Source organism: Globicephala melas, chromosome 3 (assembly GCF_963455315.2).
Source record: "Globicephala melas chromosome 3, mGloMel1.2, whole genome shotgun sequence".
NCBI lineage: Eukaryota > Metazoa > Chordata > Mammalia > Artiodactyla > Delphinidae > Globicephala > Globicephala melas.
In genome coordinates this window covers 136,748,603-136,763,672 of record NC_083316.1, presented here as the reverse complement: position 1 = coordinate 136,763,672, position 15,070 = coordinate 136,748,603, and the positions used below count along the sequence as shown (strand labels likewise).

Here is a 15,070-nt window from a genome sequence, read left to right as displayed (position 1 = left end):
AGCCACAATTCAAATTTAGATCATGTCACTGCAAATCCAGTTCTCTTAACCACTATGATAAATTTCTAAACTACATATCATAGTGCCTTGTGTAATAATCACCATTAAAGGCTTATTATTTTGAAAGTCTTGTTTGGTTCTTCTCCTTTCCAGATGGACCCCCATGAGAACATATTACTGAGCACTCTTGAGATAAAAAATGAAATGGCCACTTCCGAGGCTGTGCTGGGACTTGGAGACCCCAGGAGCACAATGCTGGCCTGCGATGCCTCCAGCATCCAGTATCGGAAAGCCGGGTTACCCAGGCATAGTTTTGGCCGAAATGCCCTGGAACGGCACGTGGCACAGAAGAAAAGCCGCCTGCGGAGACGCGCCTCCCAACTGAAAATCACCATCCCCGACTTGACTGATGTGAATGCCATAGATCGGTGGTCCCGCATATTCTTCCCAGTGGTTTTTTCCTTCTTCAACATCGTCTATTGGCTTTACTATGTGAACTAAAACATAGCCTCCCATGGGAAGCAAGGACTAGATCCCTCCTCAAACCAGTTGTACAGCCTGACGTAGAACTTGGAAAACACATCACTCCAGGACAAAAGTGATGCTAAAATACCTTAGTTGCTGGCCTATCCTGTGGTCCATTTCATACCATTTGGGTTGCTTCTGCTAAGTCATGAATACACTAAGGTCCCTGTGGTTTTCCAGTTAAAATGCAAGTGATTTGTACACATGCTGGCAAAACTGAGTCTGAGTGTCCCACTTTTTCTGCTTAGTACACAGCCTATATGGAGGGCAGTAATTTAGAAGATATTCTAGAAGGGTCAATAGCGTCATCAGTCATTTCGCAGAGAAGCGGTCGTACCCAGATACCCCCCGTCTTCCTTCCTAAGGTTGGCATCCAGTCTGCTGTGCCACGCAAACATGCTAACTGAAGATGGTCTATGCCTGTCTTATTAAGGTGATAATGGTGCCATGGGAAGTTGATTCCCACTGGATTGTAGAAGGTTCTCATGTAGTTCAAACAGGATAGGGAGAGTCAAGACAGAGACTCAGGAAACCAGTTTGGCCAGGCTCTGTTTGCTTGAGCATAAGAATCAACTCCAACATATTCTACTTTGACATTTAGAGAAGGGGAGACTTCTGAACGTTTTCATGCATGGGGGCCAAAGAAATTTTTCTAAGAGGCTATTTCCGAGGTCGTTAAACTAAGAGTTAATAACCCAGAGCAGAGTGGAAAATCCAGAAACAGCTGTTGTAACAAAATTAAAGCAAGTGAGCAGCATGACCCTTATCAGCCCCTTGTAGCATCTGGTCCACACATACTGTGTTCAGTGGCGAAAGGTACAGTGAGAGAGATTTTTTTCCTCCAACCTCACAAGCTTTTGACAGCATACCTAGAGAGGTTTTTATAGTTTATCTAATAAAAAGACACCCCCCAAATAGAAAAGATAGTGGAATTAGAATCATCTTAGGTTACGCTGGGAGTCATTCCAATATATGAATATAAAGCACAGACAGAGCTAGCAAACAGGATGCTTTTCTCAGACAGTGTCAGCTGTCTCTACAACATTTTCCTACAGTTTATTTCTGAATTTAGGTTATTTCAAAGGAAGGATTTGTTTATTTCTTTAGAGGATTAATGGTCTTTTCTAACTTTTCTTGCTTCTGAAATTCTGATTATATTCTTAAGAGACAGACAAAGTAAGGCTTTGGAGAGATTTTGAGAGAACTATGTTTCCTTATGTGCAGTGAAGTTCACCTTTGTATCTTTCATAGCAAACAGTACTTCAAAGATTATGTGCACAAGTAGGGTTACTTTGTAGTTTTGCTGGGTTTGATTTTTTTAAGGGTGATTTCATTGTGTATGTTGCAATCTGCCTAATCAAAGAAAATAGGAAAAGTCATGGAAAACAGAATAACATTAACATGGTGAATGTTATGAGCCTCAGTTGATACTGTAGAAAAATATATAACATAATCAGGCAGGCACGAGGTACTGTTTTTATTCAATTTTTAAATTATGTCATTGTGCTTCTTTCTATACTAATTGGATATATGCATTCATATGTTGGACAGGCAAGAGAATAAGCTAATATATTTTATTCTGTCAATGTGCGGTTCATATTTTGCCTTTCTTGGAGAAAATAGTGAATTGCTCATTTTTCCTTAGAGTTTGATTTGACTGAACTTTTTCTTGGAGGGTGACTTTGCTATTTCTATTTAAAAAATAAACACTTCTTTTCAGAGTAACATCCCTAATTGTGCATAGTAGCCAAGGCCAGTATCTGCCTGTGGATAAAATGTATGTTTTCTTTCCCTGATGATTCAGCAGCTTCAAATATGATGGAGTCTTGCTGCCCTTCTATTCCCACTATTAGAGAAAAAAAAGGTTTAACATCCAGCTTTCTGGATTTGCCCCCCCAAATGGGATGATATTTTTTTTCACCAGCATAGGGAACTCTGGCCCTTATTTTTTTGATTATACACTTGAACACCTCTGAGTATGATCTTTGGGCAGAATCCAACCTTCATGCTGCCCCGGGGCTCAGAGCAGAGATTCCTCAAGTTTCTCCGGGGACACACTTTCCCCTGGGCAATCATTTTGGGACATCACGCTAATAAAAGTGCCTGCCCCTTGTCACTAGGGCTTAAAGTTTGAGTAGCATATATCAGGAAGGAGCATATTGATAACTCAGGTGTACAACTCCAAAATGCCATTCTGGAAAGGTTTTTCTAGAGACAACTCAGAGCTCCAACCTAAAAGTGGGCTCTTAATTGCAATTATCATAAAAGCCATAAAAATCCTTCATATTGTCATTTATGGTTACAACAAAATTTTGATGTCCAGGGAAGTCAACAGAGAAATCTAGATCAAAGTGGACAGAAGCAGCTTTGCAACATGAGCCTCAAAAGCATATGACCAGGGATTCATTTCCGCCTGCAGAGATAAGAAAAATCTAGGGAAAAGGAGAAGATGGGACCTTGAAACAGAAGCCCTAGAGCGAAATCCATATATTGGCATTCAGTAACCATGTAGGTAGAAAAAACTGCCTCATCCTGCCCAGAGATAACAGTAGATATAGAATTTATTCTTAAAGTGTATATTTATTGTGTTTGAATTGGATTTTAGTCACCAAATTGGGGGAGGGCCAGGGAGGGGTGCTAGATCTTTAAGTCTTCAAAAAGACCAGTCAGCTTGACATCCAGTGTTTAAATTTAAGGACCACAAAAGTATGTTTTGGCAATTCTGATATGGTATTACTATCAGTTTATATATATATGTATAGTTTTTCTTTTGGTAATAAAATAGCCAGATAGCCAGCAATTAAGGTGTTTTTCATCTTTGTGAAATTCATAGGCAAATTCTGACTCTAAAATGCACAGTCTAAATGCAATCTTTGATCTCAATCTGTATATATATTGTACATGACTGCTAGTAGGTATGAAATGCATTTTCAGAACTGAAAACTCATGCAACATAATCATGTGTTTGCATAAGGAATGTTACAATTCTTTCTACTGCAATTCAATAACGGGAAAAGACTTAAGCAGTGCCATCTAGACCTTTTCTCATTTCTTCAAAAGCAGTGCTAAGTGGAAAAAAAATAATAATAATAAAAATGGTTTAGGAACCAAAAGACTTTACATTCTAGCATTAGGAACACAAAAAATCTGTCAGCTTACAAAAGCACAATGCATAAAGTTCAGTGGAATGCATAATGGGGAAATGAGTCACGTTTATTTTAAGCAAGACCCACATTAAATTGGCAACTAAGACAAATTTCCATTTTCTATAGGTAACTGTTGTCCAATTTGATGAGTAAAGTCATACTCAATAACAAAAGCAGCCAACAAGCAGGTCTACAACATATCTACATGTATATATGTGTATATATAGATCCATGTAAACATACATACATATATATGCATTCATACGTTGGAAAACAAAAGGAATAAGCTAATATGTTTATTTCCTTCATTAAACCAGTGTATGAATATTTTTCATTTGGCAACTGACAAATCAACATATTGAAACAAGTAATACAGGGTACTGAGCATTTCTCTATCAGCAAATCAATGCCTACAGTTCTTATGAACCACTGCACAGTTTGACACTACAATAGTACTGTACCTCAGAACATAGAAATTAACTAGTTTTCACATTGCTTGTCTATTCTCTTTTTCAAGGAAACAAATAACATTGTCCATTGGTGATTTAAAAAGAAAAATGTCTTAAGAAAACACAAAATGATAAAAGAAAAAAAAATTCCTCCTAGGAGGAGGAAAAAAAATAACTAAATCCCACCATGTTGGTTAGGGCAGATATTCTCAACTGTAGCAATCATGCCATTTTGCTGAGTATACAGAGTCCATGTAATGTGAGCAACCATAACTTTCACTGAACGTGTGTAAATATTAAAACAGATTTCTTAAATATTTTTAACTTCTAATTTGTATTTTATGGTAAGGTAACATGCTAATTCTGTTTATGGCTTAAGTTGATGTGTTATTATGTAAATAATTAAACATGCTGTAAATGAATAGTCGATAGATACAAATAATTGTTTAGGTTTTTTTCCCTTAATTTTTATTTATTTTTTTACTAAGTACAGTTGCTGCAGCCCCAGCAGAGAAATTTAAATACCCTTTTGCATAAATGGTTTGGGATCCCAGACAGAAGGGTTTCAATTTGCTATCACACAGACACACACACACACACACACACACACACACACACATTCAAACACACGTACGCTTTTACTTGCCCGCTCAGTCATTCCCACTCCTGCCCCCTCTATGGGAAATGCTATAGTGTTTATGTAGTCGATGAAACAACCAAGAGATAGCCTTAGAAATGTCAACTGGGAAAAGCAGAAATGATCATTGATTACTTGATAGAATTTTTTATATGTAAGAGTTTAAGAAATCAAAGATCATAACTTAAATCTCAATTTTCAAAGAGTAAAGGTTTATATTGATGGCACTTCAGGAAATAAAAATGCTTTTTATTCATACCTGCTCCAGAAATGTGTTACACATAATACATAGAGAAGACCTTTTTTTTAATAATAGCATTTTGTCCTTAGGTAGTATTGTTCCTTTTAACCAAAGACTCCAGAATTATTAAAAAAGAAAAAAGAAAACGAAAAAGAAAAAATGAGGGAAAGTGGGAAAAAAAGACACTGCTTCACACCAAAGGTTTAAAAAATATTTTCCAAATACACTAGGAACATTGTAAAAAGTAGTAAGGAGCCAACAGAATGCTAATTAAGACACCACACTAAAGAAGTCATTTAAGAAAAAAAACCACTTAAATATCTATTAGTTATTTGCAAATTGAAGTAAAACATTTCTGTAAATCCATAGATGAATGCAAAACGCTGACATAGGGTTTTAATTTGCTTTGAGAATTTGTTTTGTGAAAAAGGTAAATGCGATCCAAACTGAAGAACAAACCTTTGTGTTTTTTTAACTTTAAAACCAAATGTCTCTTTCCTGTCACACGTCATTATTCTGATGCCCATATGTGTGTCCTGGCACCATCTGAAGCAAGTTGACAGTTTCATCAGCTTGTATCTTTCTCTTTTTAGTTCAATAATTTGAGTTCAGTGTTCATTTTAAACATATTAATTCAAAGTTGAAAATAATTTAAATTCCATAACATTTTAAAGTTTTTATTTGCATGGGTGTTTAAATAGTTCTGTTATGAATATTGTCCCTGCACAGTTCTGAATTGTCCTTTTATAAAAAGTGATATTCTAGTTTCTTCACAATGTAGTGATTATCAGCCTTACTAATTACCTTGTAGCCTTTCTTAATATGCACATAATGCACATTTTCCAATGGCTAGAAAATGCAAAACACAAGTGGATATCATTGCATCTATTTTCATGTCTTTCTAAAAAACAGGATTACTACAATCTCTGGGATACATGAGATAGTAACAAATGAGGATTATAAATGAGTAGCACATAAGAATTATTTTCTTGGATTTAAACATTACAGCCACTTTCAGCATGTAAATATATAATAATGTTGGCTAGTGTGTAATTCTTGAACTAAGAAGTATAAATAAAACTTAAAACGATGTGTGTATAAGTGGTTTCATTGAGTTCAGAATTTTTTTTTGATCTATGAATATGAGTTAGAATGTAGAATTATAACTTTTCTAAAAAGCAATAAAAATTTAGGAACTTGGGATGGGCTCTAGGGCAGACTTGAGTTTGAGCTCTGATTTGTCACATATTAGGTGTATGATTGTGCAGCTATCTAATCCATCCGCCTCTCATTTTTCTTATCTGAAGAAAAAAATATAATTGTACCTCCTTCATAGAGCTGCTGTATAGTTGAAATGAAATAACCCGTAAGAAGTCCTTAGCATGGTACAAACACGTTAAGTGGTTTGTAAACAGTAGATGACAGTAGATAATAGCAACAACAGTAGTATTGTTGCTTTTATTAATTATAATCGTTACTAGAATATTCAGCATGTTTTATCACGAATTCTATCATGATACCTAAAACGTCATAGTAATTATTAAATGTTCTCTTAGGTTATATACTTATGGGTAATTAATTAAGAACTTGGCTTCAATCATGAAAATCATATGACAAACATGTCATTCATTTAACATTCTACATATATTCTCTGAAGACGTTACACTAAATACTTTGAGAATTGAATACTTACTTAATCCTTACCACATTCCTAAGAGTAACAGAAATTCAAGATCGGAAGGAATAAGTACCTTGCCCGTGAGAGTAGAAGAACTTGGATTCCTACCCAGCCTGGACTCACCCGCAATTCCTTGCAAATTCTTTCCACCTCATCATTAAAAGTGGGTGACCAGGCATGTTCAGTTCTCATTCATTTTGGTCATTTCCCAAGAAACATTTGCTGAGAGCCTGCCATCTGCCAGACCTTGTAATGCTACTAGAAAATTAATGCTTAGGCTCACAAGGTCCCTACCCTCTTGGATTATATGGAAGCTCTCAAATGCATGGGAAGTCTCCTGAGGCCAGCGAATTAGCTGGGGACAAGCCTAGTGTCTCTCACTCTTATTGACTTTCGAATGTCCAAATAGCACCTCATAGACTCTGTCCACCTGAGCAAGGCCGACTGTCAGGGCAAAATTGTCCAATGAAGTCATGATTAAAAGGAGCTATAGCTACCAAGGAATGACACTACTGAAAATAACTCACCTATAGTGAAGACCCAGTTCCTGCCAGCTTACACTGCAAATTGCACATCGTATCATCTAGAAATGTACAGTTCTTCCATTTGCATTTGCTATCCTTCATGCTAACTTTCTACATTTCTGTCCAGCAGAGAGAACACATGTATGCTCAAATCCATGAACACGTTCACATAACTGGTGGTGCGTGCGTGCATGTGTGTGCGTGTGTGTTCATGAGCCTGTGTGGGCGGGGTATGCTGAGAGGGCCAATAGGAAATGGTACTGTAGGTGGGGTCATGGTCTATTACTTACCTTGGGAGGAGAACATTCCCAGATATTTCCCCCCAAAAAAGCTAATCAATTGGCAATGAGAAAATTCCCCCACTCATATTCTAACTACTGTAATATCCTAAAGTGGAACTACCCTTGCTCTCTTCTGAAACTTGTTCTAATTATGAAATATCATATGACATTTCCCATACAGAGTCTTTTTCTAAACCTTTAGATCCACCTCCCAGAATAATACCAGTTTAGTGAGAAAAATTCTCAAGGATGGCAGGAGACACAATCAGTCCACAGTCCTTGATTTCCTAAAGCAGACAGCAACAAAATAAACACATTCTTGTCTCTTCAAATCTCTGTATCAGAGCATTAGCCAAATGTGCACATTACCCACTACAGCATCACCCCACCACATGGCCTAGAACCAAGGAGTGATCATGGGATGACAAGTTGCAGACAAGCCCCAAACGATTAGGCTTCTTAGGTGGTCTTCTTATCAATATGTTGATTTGTGCATGTTCTGATCTTTCCTTTTGTTTCAGGTAGCCAACTAGGTTATTAGTATTTATATATATATATCTTTTCATTTCAGAGATTTGTATTGGATAGAAAGGAGACACTGCTGGAAGATACTCAGAGATGATGCTTAGCACCCCACAAGTACTGAGGCACATCAGTGTCTTTCAGGGTCAGGAGAGAGGGAGGGATGCTTTCTCTGAGACTGGGAAGGAGAAAAGCAGCAGGTTCCAGGCAAGTGGAGACCTGCATACCATTCAGCGGTAGTGACCTGGGGAAATGGCAGACCTCGGAGCAGATGGCACGTTGAAGCTTAGGAAGCCAGCCCATGGCACTGGCCCAGGTGTGCCGCTAGAGTGGCAGTCTTTGACCCATGAAAGAATCAAACAGGCTGGAACACGGAGTAGGAAAGAAATGTGTTTTTTTTTTTCCTCTACAGCTTCATTTATGATGTTAGATTCATCACTGCACTCCCATCCGTGACCTAGTAGGTCCTTGGTCACTCCACCTCGGAAAGTGCTGATGAATTTGATATTGGATCAGTAATACAGTATTTCTAGTAATAGATGTCCAAAGTGGGTGGGGAATAATTGGTTCCAGTTCTGAAGGTCAAAAGGCTAATGAGATACAAAATTTAGTTAAAGAATTGATATATCTTATGTCTTGGAAGCTCAAATGTGGACACAGGGCTTAATGAAATTGTAGACAAATAACACAGGCCTGGTGTAATACATAGGGAGTGGTGGGGACTGTGGGTAACTGGGGAGAAACAAGCTCTATCTAAAGAGGCGGTCACTACTGAGCACCATCCAGTTGTCGTCTTGAGGAATTGCAAGCCCAGTGATGCCAGATTAATCTGAGAATGCAAGAAGCCCCCACGGCACTGAATCTTTTACTTTATGGGCAGGTACAGTAAAGCCAGAGAGACACAGAAACTTTCATCTTTCTTGTGCCAAAAATCCATGCTGAGGTTTTAGAGTCGTAATCCTCAAACCGAGATTGAGGAAGGAGCATATGACAAGCTCCATGAGAGTGTGTGTAGAGTGAACAAGCTTCTATGCCATTATAGTTGTGGAATGATCAGTTTTCTTCCCTTTCCTGGAAGCTGACACCTTATAAATGTAAGAAAGTAAAATACTTCCGTGTACTCTCAAAACAAAAAATAGAGAAACTTTTTTAGTAGAAATAGGTACAGAAAATTGCCAGCAGAAGTTTTCACAATGTAAACAGTCTGGTTGGCTTTTAGATCACTCACTCGGAGGGCTTTTGTCTCTCTCCTACCGGTAGAGCAGAAGCCCCTTACTCTCCTACAACACCCCCTGGGCCCACTCAGCAGGCACATGGCCCTGACGGAGAATAAGACAGAGCCACCAGAGCAAGGATTTGGGAGAGGAGCAAAGAATCCTGAAGGGGCAAAGAACTGCTGGGAGAGCACCCAAGGGAGAAAAGGGAGGCGAGGGTGGAGGCTCTGGGGCACTTTGTCACTGATGGGGTGGAGGGGGGTCATGAGCCCTAAGATTCTCCACTATGTCAACTCTGGGGATGAAGCAAGGGCACAAATTCAGTGGGCAAGGGAAGCTACCCACACATTTCCACCTCCCCAAAGACCCTGTGTAGACTGGAATTTAGTGAATGAACCTGAAAGTGAAGAACTAATAAAAGGTCCCGCTTTCCACCGCTCTCCTCTCCGCGACGCCCCCCGCGGTGAGGCGTTGGTGATCCCTCAGCACCCCGAGTCCTGCTGACCCGTCCTCCTTCGGCTAGAAACCCTCCTCCTGGTACCGCGTGGGAGGTGTGGGGCCTCTGAGCGGAGCGGCGAGTCCGCCGGCCCCGGTCTCTTTCCCTGGTGGTGCCGGCTTCTTCCGTAGGACGATATGTTCAAGAGAATGGCAGAATCTGGGCCTGACTCCGGCGGGAGAGTGAAGGGGGTTACTACCGTTAAACCAATCATTTATGGTAATGTTGCTCGATATTTTGGAAAGAAAAGAGGATGGGCACACCCATCCGTGGACAGTATATGTAAAACCATATCGAAATGAGGATATGTCAGCATATGTGAAGAAAATCCAATTTAAATTACATGAAAGCTATGGCAGTCCTTTAAGAGTTGTTACTAAGCCTCCCTATGGAATTACTGAAGCAGGCTGGGGTGAATTCGAAATAGTCATCAAAGTATTTTTCATTGATCCTAATGAAAGACCTGTAACCCTATATCATTTATTAAAGCTATTTCAATCAGACACCAATGCAATGCTGGGAAAAAAGACAGTGGTTTCAGAGCTCTATGATGAAATGATATTTCAAGACGCAACAGCGATGATACAACAATTATTAACATCTCGTCAGCTTACCTTAGGATCCTATAAGCATGAAACAGAATTTGCAGAACTTGAAGTGAAGACCAGAGAAAAATTAGAAGCTGCGGAAAAAAAAAAAAGCTTTGAAATTGCAGAGCTTAAGGAGAGATTAAAAGCAAGTCGTGACACTATAAATTGTTTAAAAAATGAAATCAGGAAACTCGAAGAAGGTGATGAGACAAAAGAAATATAAACGGGTCTGAAGAGAACTCGATAGTAAGTGAAACTAAAATAAGGTGGAGTTTAAAGGAGAGATGGACTACAAATGCTGCAATGTTTCTTAGAGGAACTGCACATATAGTTGTCAGCCATAGATTTCTCAACAATGGGGTCAAATCTTTAATGTGAAATATGTGTGTATAATGCTATATAGGCATTTTATCAACCCATTTCAGGGTAGTTCTGTGATATTAAGCACAATTTTAAAACATTTTTATTACATTGTATGTGTAGCTTATCCTTTTGACAGACATCAAAATTTCATTATAAAGTATAATTTGTACAAATTTTGTACTTCCCTAGTTAGAATTTGTGGTAAAATTAATGTGTATATTTAATTTCTTAAGTTCTTACCTGCCCCCATCCCAACTCTTTTGTATCTGATGTGCCCAGTGCCCAATAAGCACAATAAATGTAGTTTACAGATGATTAAAAAAAAAAGAACTAATAAAAGAAAGTATCCAGAAATTTCTGAGATGAAGCTGCAGCGGTTGGAGAGGGGAAATGCAAAGAAGAATTTTCATCCTAATCACAATAATAAAATGTATTATTATTGGTTGATAAACAAAAGAGTTTGAAAATCACTAATCCATTGTGATGAGCAGAAGAACCTGCTCCCACCTTGGTGTCCTGGGAAAGGAGAGAAGGAGGAAGAAAGTGAAGAGGACAAGACAAAATAAAGGGAGGAAGGAAAGAAGAACCTGAGAAATATTTCCAGTACCTGACACTCTCCCCTCCCAGAATGTGTTATGAATTCAATTCTCTAAACAACTCTGTGAGGTGTGAACTCTTGCCATATCTATGTTGCAGAGGACACAAAATGGCAATGATTGGTATTGCATCCCAGAGCTGGCCAACTGCAAATCCCACGCCCTTAACCCCTTTACTTAGCTGCTACCCGATATATTCCACAGCCTCAGTTTAGCTTTTGGAGATACAGCATCTTTGACAGTGAAATTAGAAACAAGTCCAAAATCTTTAGGGGATCAAAAAGAAGAGAGAAGTGTTTACTCCTAAATTTCCATTTTATGTTTATAGGTTTACATTTTTTAAATGTTATTTTTAAAAGCTGAGAATTGTCAAATTCTAGATATTTTGATGTTTCCCTTAATTTATTTGGGTTAGAGCAGAGAGCTGTTGAAATAAATCAAGTAACTTAAACACATCTTTCAAAGGATTTTGAAAATCTACTTTCTTTCTCTTTAAATATCATTATCTTTTCTCTGTCTTCTTTTTAAAATTATGAATTACAAAAGCCATACTTTTCAGTGTGGAAGATTATGTTGCTGTTGTTATTTATGTCTCAGCAGTAAAGGCTGGACTTTCTTTATAGCTAAGACAACACAGAGAGAGAAAACCCGCCTCTCTTGTCAACTGGTCAACTGGACGTTAGGAAACCTGGCCAGTAGAAGTTTCCCAGGAGATCAAGAGAGTTTCTGAACGTGCAGGCTAATAAATGCTCCTGAAATTGTGTGAGATTCATGGCAGGGAAATATCAGGGCTCTTGGAACATCAGTACAGGAGTGGCCCAGGGTAGGGTTCACGTTTCTCATTCTCTGAGTGGATCAACCCGACAAAAAATTGGAAGGATTCTTTTTACACCTAGTTTTCTCTCCATGCTTCAAAACACCCTTGGATGGATCAGAGATCCATTTGAGGTTGGCACGATTCAGCAGTGGCTTGCCAGCTCTTTATTTATTCATTCTCATTTCTCATTCGACTTGTCAGGAAGTCGTTTGAACATTTAAAGAATCTCTCTTGATAAGACAAAACTATGGATGCATACAAAGTACAAGAAGATTAATAAATGAAAACTTTTAAATGTTTAAGAATCTTTATCTAAAATTAAATTACAGGTGGGATCTTGCCAGTTTGAAGTGAGTTTTTCCTGGTCCAGCTTTGGCAGGTAGTAAGGACGCTGGCTCCTGGCTCTGACTCTCATGCCAGGAGCAGTCTTGGAGCACTCAGGACAGCCTCTCTGAGATCCCTGGTGTGGAGTAGGCAGGGAAAAACAAATGCTCAGGGAGCTACCCAAGCCTACATGGCATATGCAGAGCCTGGTGAGTCCTCCTGCTTCCAATCTCCCCTTCTCAGATATGTTAGTCAGGGTTTTACAGAGAGACAGAGCCGATAGGATGTGTGTATATAGAGAGAGAAATTTATTTTAAGGAATTTGCTCGTGCAATTATGGAGGCTGGCACATCTAAAATTTGAAAGGTAGACTAGCAGACTGGAGACTCAGGGAAGGGCTAAAGTTGCTATTCAAATGCAAAGGCCCTCAGTCTGGAAGCTGGGAAAGACCTGATGTTGTAGTTCAAGTCCAAAGGCCATCTGCTGGCAGAATTTCTTCTTGCTCAAGGAAGTCAATCTTTTTTTCTATTCAGGCCTTCAACTGATTGGATGAGACCCATCCACAATATGGAGGGCAATCTGCTTTACTCAGAGTCACCAGTTTCAATGTTAACATCATCCAAAAAACACCTTCACAGAAACATCCAGAATAACGCTTGACTATCTGAGCGTCATAGCCCAGTGGAGTTGACACATAAAATTAACCATCACAAAAGCCTATGTTGTTTTTATGGTTTGGGTTTTTTTTTTTTTTTTTTTTTTTTTTTTAGTAAGGAAGAAGATATTTAATAATAAAGAGCAAATAATTACATGCTATAAAAATGAAAATAAAAGCATAGGCACTCACTTTACCAGGTATCAAAACATTATAAAGTCTAATTGTCACTTCCCTTCTTATAAACCTTCAAACTTTCTGCTTTAACCTAAGGAAAACCTTTAAATTTATCATGGTACTCAAAGTCCTTTGTGATCTGTTTATTGCTCATTTCTAGATCTTGCTTTTTCATCCTGTCCTTGAGTCCCAGGCTCCCACCAGGCTGAATTACTTTCAATTCCACAGAGACAGTATTCATTCCCTTGCCTTTCTAAGCCTTTGCTCTTCCTGTTTCTTCTTCCTGAAACATTTTTTCTCATCCCTAAAACTCCGTCTTTCATGAATTCCTATTCACACTTTCCAGGTAAAAACTTAAACATCACTTTATCTGGGGAGATTTCTTGGCTCCAAAGACTGATGATTAATTCCCAGCACACAGCATCCTGCTTAACTATTTGTTAAATAACTGAATAAAATCCATGTGTTCTGCCGAACCAAAAGTAACCCCAAGTATGGGTAAGCATAGTATTAGGTGACAGCACAAGCTATTTAATAGTGGACACTGGCTCATGAAACCAGCCTTCTTAGCCCTCTCTGGGTTTTGCTTCTGCTTCACTGATTGCCCTTCCTCAGAGCTCTTTGCTGGTTTCTCATCTGCTCCCCAGCCACTTCATGCTGGAGTGCCTCAAATTAATATCTTCATTCCATACTCCTCCCCTAAACTCCAGGGGAGTTTCTTATCTAGTTTCTTGACATTATATTTTGAATGTCTAATGGACATCTCAAATGTTCAAGACTGATCTTTCTTCCAAAGTTGGTGGCAACTTCAGTTAGTCTGGCCAAGACACCTATAGTCATTTTTTGTTCCTCTTTTCTGCTCACCTTACTTCTAATTCATCTGAAAATCATGCTGGCTATAACTTCAAAATATATCCAGAATCTGACTACTTCTCATCCTCTTCCCTGTTACCAGCCTTGTCTGAGTCACCACAATCTTTTATCTGGATTATTTCAACAAGGCTTCTAGCTGGTCTTCCTGTAGCTACCCTTGCTGCCCTACAGACTGTTTTCAACACAACAGCCAGACTGATCTTTTTTAAAGGCAAGACAGATCATAGAATTGTTCTGCTCAAAAGGCTATGATGCCTCTGTATTTCAAGCAGAGTAAAAGCCAACTTTCTTAAAATGGCCTGAAAGTCTATACATAGCCCAAATCCCCGCATGGGCCTAGCTGATGCTGGATCTTATTATTCTCCCCTGGTTCTCTGAGCTCCAGCCACACTGACCTTCTTGCTCCACTTCAGATGAACTAGACATGCTTCTGACCAGGGCTTACACTCTGTTCCTTCTGCCTGGAACCATCCTCCCAAGAATCTGCTTGAGTAATTCCCTCATCCCCTTCCAGTCTTTCAATAAGTCCTAGCCTTACTACCCAATTTGGTACTGCCCTCTACTCCCTAACCACACCCACCCAGGTACACTTGACCCCATACCTGCTCTGCTTTTTATTTCTCCATCCATCATGTCATAGAGTTGACTTATTTATTATGCTCTTCATTTGGCATCTGTCTCTCCTGCTTAAGGGTGTACATTCTAGCCTTTTTTTTTAATTGATGTATCCCCATGTAGAAAAATATACATAGAGGTATTTGATAAATATTTATTGGATGAACAAATGAACAAATTCAACAATCAAATACCAGTATTGGGGAACTTATTAAAAGAATATTTACCTTGACCACAGCCAAAGATTCTAGATTAGTAAGTTTGGGGGTGGGACCAGGTGAACTGTATTTTTCATAAGCTACCTAGGTCTTGTCATGACCATCAGAGGTTTTGAACACTGCTGAAAA

General features: G+C 38.8%; 1 protein-coding gene and 1 pseudogene across 6 annotated transcripts in view; both read left to right on the top strand.

The window, feature by feature from the left end:
* The window catches only part of GABRB2 (gamma-aminobutyric acid type A receptor subunit beta2), a 388,018-nt gene that overhangs the window by 291,656 nt on the left and 81,292 nt on the right, over positions 1-15,070 (top strand). For 5 of the 6 annotated variants that reach the window (XM_060296563.1, XM_060296564.1, XM_060296565.1 and 2 more), the window contains one exon: positions 154-6,099. The exons of the other annotated variant lie outside the window; for it this stretch is intronic. In XM_060296563.1, coding sequence (XP_060152546.1) covers positions 154-501 — 348 coding nt within the window. In that variant the 3' untranslated portion in view covers positions 502-6,099. Of the gene's footprint in view, positions 1-153; positions 6,100-15,070 lie in introns of those variants that run through there. 6 annotated transcript variants of the gene reach the window in all.
* Positions 9,851-10,526, top strand: LOC115844273 (YEATS domain-containing protein 4 pseudogene; annotated as a pseudogene).